At 44.7% G+C, this 17,301-nt stretch overlaps 1 protein-coding gene across 1 annotated transcript in view; it reads left to right on the plus strand.

The window, feature by feature from the left end:
• Positions 1-3,633: 3,633 nt before the first annotated feature.
• Positions 3,634-17,301, plus strand: part of LOC146986414 (uncharacterized) — a 154,323-nt gene continuing 140,655 nt past the window's right edge. The window contains exons 1-5 of the mRNA XM_085780208.1: positions 3,634-3,854; positions 4,005-5,802; positions 5,916-6,089; positions 6,182-6,334; positions 8,798-8,971. Of these exons, the coding sequence (XP_085636334.1) occupies positions 3,644-3,854; positions 4,005-5,802; positions 5,916-6,089; positions 6,182-6,334; positions 8,798-8,971 (2,510 nt within the window). The 5' untranslated portion in view covers positions 3,634-3,643. The remainder of the gene's footprint in view (positions 3,855-4,004; positions 5,803-5,915; positions 6,090-6,181; positions 6,335-8,797; positions 8,972-17,301) is intronic.

A 17,301-nucleotide genomic window follows, 5' to 3' on the forward strand; every position in this document is an offset into this window, starting at 1 on the left:
TCTTCTACTGCAATTAAAGTACTTAGGGGCTATTTGTAGATCATACAACCCCACTTTAAAAAATTATACTATCCCTTTAACATCTATAATTACCTCAAACATCCAGAAAAGCTCAGTAACTTCCTTTAAAGCTTTCCAAACCTCCTAAACGCACCAATAAAGCTTCTTCAATGACACAGGAGCCTCCATACATAACCCTATGCCCTGTCCTGTCTTAAACTTTGCCTATATACTCATTGGTAGGAGGTAAACTAGAGGAGGACACCATGCCTATATTGGTAGGAGGTAAAGCTAGAAGAGAACACCACAAAATAAATGTGCTGGTAGGATTTATCTGATGTGAAAACTGATATTTTGGAATTTACGTTGATAAAAGGAAAAGGTTAATCTACCTCTTTATTTTTAGCATTCCCATAGGCTGTATGAACATCACATGTGTGAACACCTGCAGTCCCTCCACTCTTCTCTTCTTTGTGTTTTCCCCGTGGATGGTTTTATAGGAACTTTTTCTTTTTAATGCAATGAAAATGATTTTATTTTGCCCACAACATGCTTCTTATCTAGACTAAAACAGGGCACAAAAAACAGCAGTGACCTTGAACAATCTAATCATACTAAAAACATGAGTCAGCTCATTACTGCTGCTTACCCTAATGCAGCCATCTGATACAACATAGAAACACAAATGTACTTCACACATAACCTGCTGCAGCGGGTCAGTGTCGCCCCCTGCTCACGGTCCTGACAACGCACAGGGGAAATACACATGTTCTTCTAGCAAGCGGCGGACTGAAGGTCGATAATGTCTGTAATATTTAACCTTTATGGTTCAGTGGTTGAAATAAACAGCAGTAAAAACACCAGTCTCTCCACTCAGATCATGTGACCCCCCTCCCCCACGTCCTGTTCAAAGTTTACTTTCACTTTTGAACCAGCGCGGTTGTGTCACAGTTTATTTTCTCGTGTGAAGGTAAGGTGAACACTTTGAATGTTTTCCTCATTAACACCTGTTGTTACCTGAGTTCTCTGCCCTTCAACTTCTCGTTGTGTTGTTGTTGTTGTGTTATTATAATGTTACTGTAGCTGAGTCAGAGCTGTAATTGTAAAGTCTGGACCGACAGAACCTGTTGTCGGTAGAAGAGCAGAAGTAGAGTTGGTCAATGATCAGTAGTTAAAACGAGTGGTTATTTGTGTGCAGCTCCACTCAGAGAAAAGGCCAAAGACACAAGCGAACTAAACACCTGCTTAGGTCCTCATAACCACTCTGGGCCCCAAAAAGCAACAAACTTTTTAAAATCTATTGCGTAACTTCTGGCCTAGAGAATACCTGCGTTGCACTTAAAGTTGTTGTTGCACATTGCTATTGTAGTTCATTTAAAAAAAAAGATTTAGGCTACACTACAGGCTCAGGACTGATGTGGACTCAGTGTGGCGGGCTGAGCGGCTCACAGGGTTTTTAATATGATGTTCAGAAAGACAGTGAACACCACAGAGGCTCCTGCTTCAACAGCTACTACAGTCTATTGATCAGTACTGTTACTGCCTATCATCAGTACAGTTGTCAGGTACTTGTACTTTCCCTGAGTATTTCCTTGTTGTGCTACTTCCTGCTTGTACTGCAGCTGAGTTGAGGCCCAGTTGTTGTGTGTGTAACAATCAGCTGTAGCTTGTTTGATCCAGTGGTTTTCTACAGGGACGCTGTCCACACAGAGACTGTGTCACATCAACTCAGTGGATCTCAGTCCTTGTGTGTGTCAGTGGATGGAAACAGTCGTCCATGGATCATGTTGCTGGGCTGCTCTTCACTTCACTGCAGCTTCATGACGCCATCTAGTGGACTGATAGTAGAAGTACAGCAGCTGATGGCAGCTTCCTCTTCCTCACTGCTGTGTGACTGCATTCAGCTGACACTGATATGAAGCAGAGAAGAAGAGCCAATCAGTGGAGGAGCAGCTGGAGACATGATGGACATGTGAGCTGCTGTGCACATGAATGATGTGTGTTTCCTCTGCAGGTGAAGCTACAAAGTGTGTGTGAGCTGATGTGGATGTGACCTCAGCAGCATGGATCAGTGTGAGGACAGAGAGGAGGGAGCCCCTCCCTCTAAAACCACTCTGTGTGGGGGACGTCAGGGCCAGACCAGAGGTCAAAGGTCAGAATTAAAACGGTCAGACTTTTCTCTCTAAAAGTCAGTTGTTGTGTTTATTAAAAGATTGAATATATTTTTCATCAGTTTTTCTCCAACATGCACATTTATCAGTTGTGTTGTTGTTTCAGGATCCAGCAGCAGAGACCAGACTCTCCTGAACCCAGCTGTCTGTCTTTAAAGAGCAACAACTCAAAGGATGAGATATTGAACTTTAAAGGAGGACGTGGATCAGCTGATCAGATGTAAGACCAAACTTAATTTCAAAGCTTTTGAGTTTCTGTTGAACATTCTTCCTGTGGAGTCAAAAAGAGTTACAACTCAGACACACATTGACATTGTCCAGCTGCAGTAAAGAGTCCCTACTTTAACATCCAAATGTTAATATTCAGTAATTCTCACAGTGCAGCCCAGTAGCAACAGGAAATATGTCAGCACCTTCTACTTAAAACAGGAAGTAACCACTGGGTTAAAATCATAATTTCATTTGCTCTAAATGTAGATGGTCTTGTTTCCACCTGGTAGAAGGAACATGGTGATGTTGGCTGCATCAAGTCGCCTCCTGGTGGCAGCTTTGAGGTGTGCAACAAGGCGAGGGGCCGATCAGTGATTTCTAGTGAGTTCAGAGTGACACAGACACAGAGAGCAGAGACAGAGGATCAGATCAGTTACAGGAGCTGAAGCAGAATCTCAGCAGCTGCTTTTTACAGGAGCAGACGAACAAACGTCCATAAATACTGAGAGAGAGAACGAGCAAAACTCAGGTAAAGATAGAAACGTCAACTCATCTTCAGAACAAAACAAAGAGATAAATGACATTTTCTGACGTAAAAAACAAAATCCTTCATCATCATTGTTTACAGATTTTATCTACAGGAATAAGGATTTTTTTATTAAGGTCCATCTTTATTGTGTTCATTTTTTTATTTTTGAAAACCTAAAACTATTTAACATCAGTTGTGTTGTTGTTTCAGGATCCAGCAGCAGAGACCAGACTCTCCTGAACCCAGCTGTCCGTCTTTACAGAGCAACGTGTCAAAGGACGAGATATTGAACTTTAAAGGAGGACGTGGATCAGCTGATCAGATGTAAGCTTAACTGACAGTCAGATTGAGGTTATTGTAGAAATGAACCAGTTTGTACGGCGTGTTGTTGGACCAGGTCTGAAATCAAAGTGTCTCTGTCTGTTGTGAACGTCCTCAGGGGACATATAAAGTCCATCTTGTATTATCTCTCTGTACTGATGTTGACTTGACACTGATTCCTCCACAGAGTGGACCAGGAGAGCTCAGAGGTTCCCAGTGGTCAGTCTGCCCAGCAGCATCAAACACACCTGGACTCCATGTTTATGGTGGGTACATGTCCAACAGCTGCTGTTACATCTGTGTTCACAATCATCTCCATGCTGCACTTTGACACCAGTGGATTGTCAGTCTGTCAGGTTTTAGCTTGATGCTGTCACTCATAGAGTTTCTGTTCCAGCTGCTGGAGGAGAACATGGTCACTTTTGTGAAGAACGAGCTGAAGAAGATCCACAAGCTTCTGGGTCCAGATTACCCAGAATGCTCAGGGAGTCAGAGGGAGGATGAGAAGGTGGTGGATGGTGAGGATGAAGAGCAGAGGAGCATCAGAGAGGCGTTAGAGAAGATCACAGTGAAGCTCCTGAGGAGCAGGAAGCAGGAGGAGCTGGCTGAGCGTCTGCAGAGCAGTAAGAGGATTTCTGTAAAGATTCAACATGATGGAGAAATTAGACGTTTACTGACATCAACACATGGAGGGAAACATGTTAATATAGTCATTATTAGAGGAATTATCATGTTAATTTATTATTGGTCTGATTTCTTGTGTTTTCATTCAGAACATCTTGCCGCAGTTTGTCGTCGTAAACTCAAATCTGACCTGAAGAAGAAGTTCCAGTGTGTGTTTGAGGGGATCTCTAAAGCAGGAAACCAAACCCTTCTGAACCAGATCTACACAGAGCTCTACATCACTGAGGGAGGGGCTGGAGGGGTCAATGATGAACATGAGGTCAGACAGATTGAAACAGCTTCAAGGAAACCAGACAGACCAGAAACAACCATCAGACAAGAAGACATCTTTAAAGCTCCACCTGGAAGAGGCCGACCAATCAGAACAGTGATGACAAAGGGAGTGGCTGGCATTGGGAAAACAGTCTTAACACAGAAGTTCACTCTGGACTGGGCTGAAGACAAAACCAACCAGGACATACACTTCACATTTCCCTTCACTTTCAGAGAGCTGAATGTGCTGAAAGAGAAAAAGTTGAGCTTGGTGGAACTTGTTCATCACTTCTTCTCTGAAACCAAAGAAGCAGGAATCTGCAGCTTTGATCAGTTCCAGGTCGTCTTCATCTTTGACGGTCTGGACGAGTGTCGACTTCCTCTGGACTTCCACAACACTGAGATCCTGACTGATGTGACAGAGTCCACCTCAGTGGGCGTACTGCTGACCAACCTCATCAGGGGGAAACTGCTTCCCTCTGCTCGCCTCTGGATAACCACACGACCTGCAGCAGCCAATCAGATCCCTCCTGAGTGTGTTGACATGGTGACAGAGGTCAGAGGGTTCACTGACCCACAGAAGGAGGAGTACTTCAGGAAGAGGTTCAGAGATGAGGAGCAGGCCAGAGAGATCATCTCCCACATCAAGACATCACGAAGCCTCCACATCATGTGCCACATCCCAGTCTTCTGCTGGATCACTGCTACAGTTCTGGAGGAGCTGTTGAAGACCAGAGAGGGAGGAGAGCTGCCCAAGACCCTGACTGAGATGTACATCCACTTCCTGGTGGTTTATCTAAAACTGAAGAAGGTCAAGTATGATGGAGGAGCTGAGACAGATCCACACTGGAGTCCAGAGAGCAGGAAGATGATTGAGTCTCTGGGAAAACTGGCTTTTGAGCAGCTGCAGAAAGGAAACCTGATCTTCTATGAATCAGACCTGACAGAGTGTGGCATCGATATCAGAGCAGCCTCAGTGTACTCAGGAGTGTTCACACAGATCTTTAAAGAGGAGAGCGGCCTGTACCAGGACAAGGTGTTCTGCTTCATCCATCTGAGTGTTCAGGAGTTTCTGGCTGCTCTTCATGTCCATCTGACCTTCATCAACTCTGGACTCAACCTGATGTCACAACAACAAACAACATCTCTGTGGTCTCAAGTGTTTAAAGACACATTTACACCTTTCTACCAGAGTGCTGTGGACGAGGCCTTACAGAGTCCAAATGGACACCTGGACTTGTTCCTCCGCTTCCTCTTGGGTCTTTCACTGAAGATTAATCAGAATCTCCTACGAGGTCTGATGACAAAGACAGGAAGTAAGTCACGGTCCAATCAGGAAACAGTCCAGTACATCAAGAAGAAGATCGAAGAGACTCCCTCTGCAGAAAAAAGCATCAACCTGTTCCACTGTCTGAATGAACTGAACGATCGTTCTCTAGTGGAGGAGATCCAACAGTCCCTGAGATCAGGACGTCTCTCCACAGATAAACTGTCTCCTGGTCAGTGGTCGGCTCTGGTCTTCATCTTACTGTCATCAGGAGAAGATCTGGATGATTTTGACTTGAGGAAATACTCTGCTTCAGAGGAGGCTCTTCTGAGGCTGCTGCCAGTGGTCAAAGCCTCTAACAAAGCTCTGTAAGTGTAGAGATAGTTGGATTTATTCATCATTATATAATGACCGGTCTGTGTTTTCAATAGGACGGGAAATAAATTCCTTTCTTCTTTAATTCGCCTGTTTATCTCTTCAGACTGAGCAGCTGTAACCTCTCAGAGAGAAGCTGTGAAGCTCTGTCCTCAGTCCTCAGCTCCCAGTCCTCTAGTCTGAGAGAGCTGGACCTGAGTAACAACAACCTGAAGGACTCAGGAGTGAAGCTGCTGTCTGGTGGACTGGAGAGTCCACACTGTAGACTGGAGACTCTCAGGTGAGGATCCATCAAGTTGTTTTTTCTGATGACACTTGAACACAGCAGCAGGTGTTGACAGTGGGTTCCTGTGTGTTGTTGTGTGTGTTCAGTCTGTCAGGATGTCTGGTCACAGAGGAAGGCTGTGCTTCTCTGGCCTCAGCTCTGAACTCCAACCCCTCCCATCTGAGACACCTGCACCTGAGTAACAACAAACTTCAGGACTCAGGAGTGAAGCTGCTGTCTGGTGGACTGGAGACTCTCAGGTGAGGATCCATCAAGCTGTTTATCTGTTGACACTGATGACACAGCAGTGGTCCGTGTCAGGAAGCAGGCTCAACCAACTCAGAGTCAAATCCCTAGCTAGATTGAGCCTTAACTGGAAAACTCTTGAGTTTTTGGTTTCAGAACAGGTGATCAGAATTAGTTCAATAGGGGCGCCGCGTGGTGTAGTGGTGAGAGCGGGCGCCCCATGTATAGAGGCACAGTCCTCGCTGCAGTGGGCCCTGGTTCGAGTCCCGCGTCGGGCGCCATTTACTGCATGTCATTCTCCCTCTCTCTGCCTCCCTGATTCCTGTCTGTCTCAACTGTACTATCTATAAAGGCATAAATGCCCAAAATATAAATAAAATAATTAGATCAATCAACCCAGAGTATGTTGAGCCTGGGGAAGGTGCGTTCACCATGAGCACAAGAAGCCATCATCAGTGGAGCACAGATGACACGATTCGCAATGACAGAAAGAAAGAAATAGAGCCCTGAATTTCACTCCAACCCAACTCGAGAGTTTAATGGAGGCTTATGTGGAGTATGAACACATTAAAAACATCAAATTGAGCCGAAACCGCATGAGCTGACATGGGAAAAAGAGTGCAGTGTGTTCTCTAAAAAACTCATTAAAATACAAATACTGTATATCAGTGGCGGCCGGTCAATAGGGGGCGCTAGGGCGCCGCCCCCATCAAAATTTCAGGAAAAAAGTGTAGACACAGTAAACATAAATATAATAAAAAGTAATTACCATATCTGTTCAGTGTTCACTCATACAATGGGTTTTACTTTGAAATTCGTAAGCCTTTCCATTCCATATTGGGTTTATTCTGGGTTGTTTCATACATTTCAATAGCGAGGGGCGCCGGCCTAATGAGTGTGTATGTGGGCTCTTAAACTTTTGGCTTCCATGTGACTTCATGCTGGTCTCTAATTGGTCACTTCAAGATTCTCCTCCGGGCGCAGCTCTCTGCGCCCGTGGCCAATCAGCGCGTTTGGGTCATTTTTTTCATCCAATCGGATTGATTCATGATACCTGACCTGTCAATCAAAGTCACTCCCCTGGCAGCGGCGACGTGCCTGTCACTCAAACAGCTACAGACTCACCCGCGTGCACCGTTAATATAATACATCCATGGCGTGCACACGGAGCAGACAGAAAACAACAACAAGACAGGAGACAATGGCGGCCGCAGCAAAAGAAAAATCTGTTGTTTCAGGTTATGTTCAGAGTTTCATCCTAAAATCGGCTATAAAGGCGCCGCTGTTTCACTATTTAGCCTAACTAATTTTCAGCTGCGTCACCTTTACTTTGAAAGTCCAGTGGGGCTAGATCAGAACGGAGCGTTTGTACGGAGGGAGAGATCAGCTGATCCGCTGCTGACTGCTGTTTACTGCTGGATGTGAAGTTAGCAATGCTCTTTATTTATCTTATTTATCTGACGCCCCCCCAATTTATTTTAGCACCAGCCGCCACTGCTGTATATTGTCATATAGCTCACTTGGTAGCTCATGTGCCTTTTATGCAGTCGGCCCGGGTTTGAAACCAAGGGATAATCATACATTTTGGTCGGCAATGCATTTTCTCATGATATAAAAGAGTAGCCTATGTGGTTGTGTGTAATCTGTGGCCTCTCAAAAATGCCCATTTAAATTTGATAGCTCTATTGATCTGTTCAGCTGTATCCACTTCAAATCAAACAGTAAGACATTTAGCTTTTACTTTAATTTGCAATATTTGGCTTCGGTTTATTTAATTGCTGAATAGTTGGTATGGACACAGAGGAGCTGACAAAGGTTCACTGTATCTTCAATATCATGTATAACAATTTCTGTTCACACTGTCCCACATGAAAACCTGCAAGGTCTTGTCTTATAGGCTAACAGAGCGATATGCAGCCCGTCGAGCCGTTGTCATGCTGCTGCGTTCACTGTCTCTGATGTAAAAAAGAAAAGAAAAGAAAAAAAGAATAAAATAAATACTTTTAAAAAGCTGTTAAGAATGTAATGACGAAAAATAAATATAAAATCTGCTCTGATGATAATGAATTATCGCCTATCCACAATGTGTGGTTAAACAGTAGCTATCTTTTATAGAGGTAATAAATCTTCCAACAGACTCTACTGTAATGATCCGCTCTGCTACAGCCTTTAAATAAGTTTCACATCCACGTCCATGACTTCATTCACTAAATGACACGATGTCTCTCCTTCCTGCTCCACGCTCAGCATCAACCTTAGGTTTAGATGGATCAAACCTGCCAGGGAGCAGGTTTGCTTCACAGCACATGTTGCCATAGTGACTGACTCAGCATTACGCTGTTCCGGCTCTCTGAAACGGAAAACTCAGAGTTTCCTCATCTCAGGCTCAGCATACTCAGAGTTTCCACTAATCCCGCTTTCTGAAACAGACGGAAGGTGTTGACAGAGGTTTCCTGTGTGTTGTTGTGTGTGTTCAGTCTGTCAGGATGTCTGGTCACAGAGGAAGGCTGTGCTTCTCTGGCCTCAGCTCTGAGTTCCAACCCCTCCCATCTGAGACACCTGGACCTGAGTAACAACAACCTGCAGGACTCGGGAGTGAAGCTGCTGTCTGGTGGACTAGAGAGTTCACACTGTACACTGGAGACTCTCAGGTGAGGATCCATTAAGCTGTTTATCTGATTACACTTGAACACACCTCCAGGTGTTGACAGTGTTTTCCTGTGTGTTGTTGTGTGTGTTCAGTCTGTCAGGATGTCTGGTCACAGAGGAAGGCTGTGCTTCTCTGGCCTCAGCTCTGAGCTCCAACCCCTCCCATCTGAGAGAGCTGGACCTGAGCTACAATCATCCAGGAGCCTCAGGAGTGAAGCTGCTGTCTGCTGGACTGGAGGATCCAGACTGGAGACTGGACTCTCTCAGGTAAGGAGAGGCTGCTGCAGCCACACACACTGTCTGATAGAGGAGGAGGAGCTGGAACATTTTCTATGGCCCCGTTCACACCTGATATTAACATCTGTCTCAGGTGATTAATGCATTGATGACATCAGATCTGATCACTCAGACCATATCCAGAGGTGGTGTAGGCCACAGTCAAGCTCCGCCCACTCCACTGACGTCCTCTGTCTCAGTCTGACTCGTCCCAACACAGTTTATACTGAAGCCAAAATCTCTGAGTGTTTCAAACATGAGCTGTGCAGCTTCCATCCGTCACAGTGATGAACTACTGGGATCAGGAGTTTCTCCTCATGACTTCTGTGTCTCATCATGACTCACTGTGTCATATTCAGGAGAAGAGATCTCAGTGATGAAACCAGCTGTTGGCAGCTGTGCTCTGAGTCTCTCCAGATGTTTTGATCAGACTTTATTTCAGAGTGTATCAACAACAACATTTCAGCTGCAGCTGCTTTAAAGTTAGTTTGTAAGTTGGTTGGTAATCATGTTCCGAAACACTTTTTGTTATACTGGGTGAAATGGTCCTTCTATCCTGAGAGTAGTCAATTCATTATGTTTTCAGAAAAAGGAACGAAAACAATCAGACCTCTGTGGCAGCTGCAGGACTGACAAAACTCTGACCAATCCATGCTTTTCGCTCCGAAAAGGAAAAACCAATCAGATGCCTTCATGTCTGGTTCTGCCTACGCCCAATCAAGCTGCCGTCTCTCCCTCTCTCCCTCCTCTCGCATGTGCGATCACAGTCTTCACCCAGGTCTGCAGAAAGCCACACTCCAGTCTGATGAGTGGCAATGTAGCTCTGGCAATGTGCCTTAGGTGTCCTCACCCACATCTACGTAAAGGTGAAGGCGTGGCTTCAGAGAGAAGTCTGAGGAAAGGGGCTGGGACTTTTGACTTGTGTATTTTCAAAATGTGGCCTGCTAGAACCGTTTTTCCAGAATCTCCAACCCTACCTCTAACTGCTGCTGAACCAACAGAGTGTTTGACCTGAACAGTCCCTGAGACTGTAGACACCTGTTGAGTGTGGACACACTAATAACAACACAACAACAATAATCAAATCCACTGCTCAGAGACATTCGTCTTCCAGCGTCTCCAACCAAGGAGGAAATAAGAGACAGAAATCAGGCGGCACCATCAGGTCTCTGTCTGGTCAGATATTGATGATCAATAATCAGCTCAGTCTCTCTGAGATCCTGATCTTGTCCTGATGAGATCTGTTGTTGTGTTGAGGAGACAGTAAATCACAAGTGTGACATCCAGATGTCATCACTGTCCAGAGGCCTGGAGCTGTCAATCAGAAGAGAGTGAGTGTAGTGAACAACAGTGTAATAATCAGTGTTTGTGGTTGAATGTGTGTGTGATCAAACAGCTGTTTTCAGACTGTGTGTGTGCTGCTCAAACACGTCTGACTCCAGATCAGATGAAGCCACAAAGGCTGTCTTTACACTGCAGGCCTTGATGCCCAATTCCGATTTGTTGCCTATATTGGTCTATTTCCTATATTTTTTTGGACTGTCTATCAGTAGCAGCGCCAGGGTTTTGATTGTGGGTGGGCCTTCAGAAAACTGGATGGGCCAGTTAAAATAAGACTAAAAAAAAAAAATCAGTGTCATCATCATCCCCGTTTCAGCGCTTTTCTGTGGCACTGAGGACAGCACTCCCATAGGACTCCGTTGTAAAAATAAAAAATAAAAAAGATGACTGACCGAATTCGGGGTTATTTCTCCCATGGCGCTGGACCACGTCTGTTTATGGCTGCACAGCAGGGAACTGCTAAATTGATGAAATAGCTACCGGCCAATTTTGAGTCAATCATCTTGGCCATGTACAGTAACCATGTTACTTAACAAAATAAAATGTATTGTAGGTCCATTGTAAAACATTAAGCCTATTTATTTACGTAAATGTGGTGATTTCAGTACGTAGCCCAGAGGCAGTCCTCCTCACTTTTCATTCAAACAAACTAATGCCACTGCCACAGTTGTTAGATTTCATCAATTAGACCAACATTAATTTCCTAAAAATAATTAACCAGCCAGAGGTAAACCTCTGAAAGCGTGCGGATACGTTAGGCTACTTGGCTCGTTTTCTCCCTGGGATGAGGACAGCAGATCAGCTGAGTAGAGCAGCTGCTGCAGCTGTGACAGCCGCTGCCCTGATCCGCCACAGACATCCTAACAGTTATAAACTGACCACAGACTCTGGATTAAACTCTGACTTTCTCGCATGAAAAAAATATTAAACTGTGACGTGTTAACAGCGCTGATGACACCAAAGACGGTTTATAAACATTTATTGAATATCTTTGGTGACACTGGCTGTGTTTTGAACATCCGCCACACGTGGGGTAGAAGCCGCTGATTGGCTGAGAAGCTTTCACTCAAAGCTTTCCTCAGGATGCGTATTGGATGAACAGCTAGAATGGGTGGGCACAGCCTAAAATGGGTGGGCCTGGGCCCAATAGTAGCGCCGCGGCTGCTGTCTATTTCAGAGGTGCAAACTTGTCACCTGTCGGCGAAATTCGCCGTTTTGGATCCCAAATGGGTCATTTGTGTGATTCGTGTAAATCCGCGATAAAAAAAAATTCTGAGGGGGGGGGGTGTATGTGGCGAGCAAGGGGGCAGTTGTCGGTCTGAGAAGTGAAGCTCACGCCAGGAATACACTGGGAACGGCCGTGAAGCGATACGTAAGCGGGGCGGAGCGGAGTTTTTTACCTGCTACACCAGGCACGGACGCGACGCGACACAGCTTCACTGTTTGTTGTTGCAGCTGTCAGCTTCACATTGTCAAGCCTGCAGTAAATGAGTGCACTTTATGCATCTCAACACATTTTTACATCATTCCTGTTAAAATGGATTGACAGTACCTTTTTCACAGGCAATTTGCTGACTATGTAGGGTTTGCAAGTGCAGACTATATTAAATGGTATCAATTAACTGTTTAACTACACGATCATGGATCCACAATGTAACAAAACAAATCCCATAATGTTGCACTGCTACTGGCTTTGCCTCTGGTACATGATACATTTATTTTAATCACTTTTAAACGTTATATATTCGTTTTATACACAGTTCTCTGTAGTTTTCTACCTGTTGGAGGGCCGCGTAGTACGCGACGAGGAAATAAAATAGACTCGGCGTGAAAAAGAAGAGAGATGCCGCGCGACGGCCGCTGGAGTGCGTGTCGCTCACACACGGGTGGGCGGGTTCTCGGCCGGCCAATCCAACATGGCGCTGTTCAGGCCGCCATATTTGAGTCACAAAAACGACTCCCCAAAACCAATGGTTTACAGTCTATGGTGGCGAGGCAATGCACCTGTCTCTTTAAGGCGCATGCACCTTATCTGGATGAAAACAAGTGGTGGCAGCGCTCCTCTTCTGTCCATCAATACACACCTGAAGCTTCACTTTTCATACAAACTAACTAACGCGACTGCCACAGTTGTTAGATTTAATCAATGAGACCAACATTAATCTCCTATAAAGAGTTTAACCAGCCAGCGGTAAACCCAGGGCTGTACTGTACAGCCCAGATACATCAAAACATGCCTGTGCTAAGAAATAATCTGCCCTGTAGCATGGCTGCTATGGGTAAACAACAAGAAGAAGCAGAGCAGTGTATCAGCTGGTCACTTGTGGAAACGTTTGTGAGCATGGAGTGAAAGAGTCGGAGCTAGAAGATGCGCCAGCAGCATTTTATAGGTCTGCTGAATGGGACCGCGTGTGTGTGATGATCGCGATCGCGACCAATTAGCGATAAGCGCGTTTAGCATTTATTAGCGCTGCAGCGCGACCTGTGCAGCAGCAGGAGAAGCGGCTGACTGACAGTGACAGTGACAGTGCTGAAATGCTGTTGAACACCACAATAATAATAGTGGGTTTTATTTCGGTGAGAGCCCAAACGAGACTGTGGCAGGACACCTCTGCCTCTGTTTCACTTTATGTTGCTGGTAATGTGGTTGTAAAAGTAGTAGGCTAAAGTTAGATAACTTTCTTTGCCCAATAAATTAAAACATGTTGGAACTATCAATGTCTACTCTCTTGCCGCCAGAATCTCACCTACTTTTAACCTCAGCCTGTCACAATGATGTATCAGATGTCAGACTGTCTCATTCTTTCAGTTTTAACCTGAATATACAAGGCATGATTGATTTTCCCAACAATCAATGTTTACCAAACCGAACCGAAAACCGTGAGCACAAAACCGTGAGCACAAAACCGTGAACCAAACCGAAAAGTGGATTTTGTGAACCGTTTCACCCCTATTAAATATGTCACGCCTGTTATATAAAAATTGGTTGGTTAAAGTGTAATAAAGATTCTTCTTCTGTATCTGAAAACATTTCGAGTTATTGTGGATAACATATTCTGTAGAGGTAATGGACCTTTTTAGGGTGTGCTACAACTCTCTGGTCCTGTGCTAAAAAACTGTCAGCCTCTGTAGCACTAGTGCTGCTGAAAAAGTTAACGTACAGCCCTGAAACCTCTAAAAACTTTCGGATAAAGTTACTCGGCTCGTTATCGCCAGCGTGAAGACGACGGAGTCGGCCCCGGGCTATCGGTTCAGTAGACCGGCTACTGCCTGAGACGTGCCGGTAGCATGGATGTAGCCTACTAGCCTCAGACTACCTCTGTATTTCTCCTAAAACAAACGTTGGAGCAAATTTCCTAACAGGCGATATCTGGATAAACTGACCACAGACTGGGGAGAGACAGATTGTGCAGGTTTAACACGAGCAAAAGCTGTGTAACCCTGAGTAAATCTGGACCCTAGTCTCATGCTAAAATTGACTGTAAAATCACCTTTAAAGTTGTTGTTTTTTTAAATGTTCCGGGGGAGCATACCCCCGGACCCACTAGGGGGTCGGTATCATGGCACCTTTTGATAAGTTTGCACCCCTGCTATTTATGTTCTATCAGAAGTGACCCATATCTGATAATCTGCAGTTTTTGCCAGTAGGAAAACGTGAAATCTGGTGTTTATCTCGCACACTCTATTTTTTCACACTCCCTCGCTTGCCCTCGTATCGATCCGCATAGAAATGAATGTTACTGTAGGCCTATATGAAAACAACAGCTAAAAACAACAACTAGTCGGGGGGGGGGGGACAGATGCGCGGACACCACAAAAAACACTGTAACGCCTGTGACAGTGACTACAGCTGACCACAGCTGGCCACGGTAGTCCAGGTCAGCCCCACGTGTCGATCACGGGCGACAGAGGTTCAGCGAGACGCGTGAGCACGTGAATTAATATTATCATTGATGATGTATGACTCGCATTGCCAGGAAAGATCCGATCTGTCTGTTTAGACTGCAGACGCATTGGCAGATATCCGATTTGTATCTGATTTATTTCCACATAAACAGGGGCCTGAATCTGATTTGACAATATCCGATTCAATGCACATTTGTCCCGTTTACACATTCATGTTACAGATCCGATCTGAGCCACTTGAGAGGAAAAAAATCGGAATTGGGCCACTTGAACCGTGCAGTGTAAAGACAGCCAAAGTGTCTCCTTAATGAAAGTCTCCAGCAGCTGGAGCTTCACTTCCTGTCTGAGTCCATGTGCTCTGAGCTGAGCCTGGTTCTCTCTGCTCTACAGTTGCTCTGCTTCCTCTGGACTCTGACTTCAAGTCCAGTAAAAATGTGTGGACAGGTTTGATGGAGCTCAGGACTGGTCCTGAGGACGGCTGCTTTGTTCCACATGATGTGACTGATCTCAGTGAGTCAGTGTGTTGCAGCTGATCTGTGTGAAGAGCAGAGAAGAACAGAGTCATTGATCATGAGATCCTGATCCGTCCTGTCACTGTGATCAGATGGTTTCTATTAGAGCTCCTTCATCCACTCACTGCTGCTGTGGCTCCTGTGGAAACCTGCTCACAGCCTCATTCTTCAGCTTCCTGGGGAGTTTTCTTCAAACTAACACAAGTTGTGTTCACACTCAGTGTTTCTCACTAAACTCACTGTTTCACTGAGCTCTAACAAACATGTTGAGTGTGTTTCCTTCCTCATCAAACACTGAAACCATCCACTGTTCACAGCTGCACTCTTCTTCTTCTTCTTCTTCCCCCACCTGTTGTGTCTTCATCTTATTTGCTGTGACGTGTGTTTTGCAGCTTGAGAGTCAGAGAGTGAAAGTGTGTGTCTGACACTGAAGTGACATCACAAGACGAAAACCCAAGATGAAGTGTTTCCTCCTCGTCTCCTCCTGCTCTGTATCATCACTAGATAAAGACTCCAGCTCCTTCTTCTCTGTGCTCAGTGTTCATCCATACATACCAGCCTCCATGTGAACACAGTGATAAAACAGTGTGTGTGTGAGAGCCATGTAATGTCCATGTGTGCATGCTGACAGAGAACGTGCTGCTCTGACCCCCCTCCTCCTTTCAGGGTGGAGCCTGCTGGAGTCCAGTGTTTGACACCAGGTCTGAGGAAGAGCAAGTGTAAGTGTGTTTTTACTTTATTTTTACTTACTTATTTACATGTTTCAGAAATATGACCTGGTGAAAATGTAATAAAACCACACGTAAAGGTGTATACACATACATGTGCATAAGTGTCTGTGTGTGTACATGTATGTGTGAAAATTTTTTGTTTGTATGGATTTATACACAGATATTGGTGTTTATGTATTTATGTGTAAATGTGCGCATGTGATAGTAAATTTATATATGTGTCTATACTGCATATCAACACTTAATAGAAATGTATTAAGATGATGAGTAGCTGGGCTGCAGCCGCTCAATTTATTTTATGTCACTTTTGTTGTAAACGTTGTTTGTTGATGTTTTTCTTCTTCTTCTTCCATTTCTTCTTTGCTTGGATGTAGGTACTATCTAATTTGTGAATTAATTCTTTGTAACAAGGGGTAGACAATATAAGTTCACTTCTTTCTGCCCCCTTTCATTCAAGAGTTACAGTATTGTCATTGTTTATTTATTTTTTTGTTTTTATGCTCGATAAATGAATGAAATAAATAAATAAACTAAACTAAACTAACTAAACTTTGAGCAGCACATTCAACCATCTTCACACTGTCACATCACTGACGTCATGAGTCTTCATCAAACTGTCAATAACTGATCACATGATCAATAACTGCAGCTGTGTCTTGTTCTCTCCATCAGATTCCTGTCGACTCACAATCGACACAAACACAGTGAACACAAAGATCAAACTGTCTGACAACAACAGGAAGGCGACACGTGTGAAGGAGCATCAGTCATATCCTGATCATCCAGACAGATTTGACCAGTGGTGGCAGCTGCTGTGTTCAACTGGTCTGACTGGTCGCTGCTACTGGGAGGTCGAGTGCAGAGGAGGAGTTTCTATATCAGTGAGTTACAGAGGAATCAGGAAAGGACACAGTGGAGACTGTGGGTTTGGAGGGAACGATCAGTCCTGGAGTCTGGACTGCTCTGATGATGGTCGTTACTACGTCTGGCACAATAACAGACGGACAGACATCACCTCCTCCTCCTCCTCCTCCTCCTCCTCCTCCTCTGTCTCTAACAGAGTAGCAGTGTATGTGGACTGTCCTGCTGGCTCTCTGTCCTTCTACAGAGTCTCCTCTGACTCACTGATCCACCTCTACACCTTCAACACCACCTTCACTCAACCTCTGTATCCTGGGTTTAGACTCTGGTCGTCTGGTTCCTCAGTGTCTCTGTGTTGAGTGAATCAGAGTCTCCTCCTGTCACAGAAACCTTCTCACTGTTGAACAGACAGTTCAGTCTCTACATGTCTGTCTCTGTCTCTCACTCACGTTTTCACATTCATGGATTAAATCAGTTGATTTTTTAAACTCTTCTCAATGATTCTTGTAAACTTCTTCCTCTTCCTTTAAAGATGGAAGCGTCGATTATTACAGGACAAAAACCACGGTGACTTTTACTCAGCTGCTGATGAAGGACGAGGCCTAATATCACCAAGCTAAAAGTCTCTGAGCCGCCAGCGTCACTGAGGAGAAAAACACATTTTAAACAAATTCACTGTTCATGTTCAACTTTACAGGCTGTTTG

Source organism: Trachurus japonicus, chromosome 6 (assembly GCF_045865225.1).
Source record: "Trachurus japonicus isolate A0001 chromosome 6, Traja_1.0".
In the NCBI taxonomy this organism is placed as follows: Eukaryota; Metazoa; Chordata; class Actinopteri; order Carangiformes; family Carangidae; genus Trachurus; species Trachurus japonicus.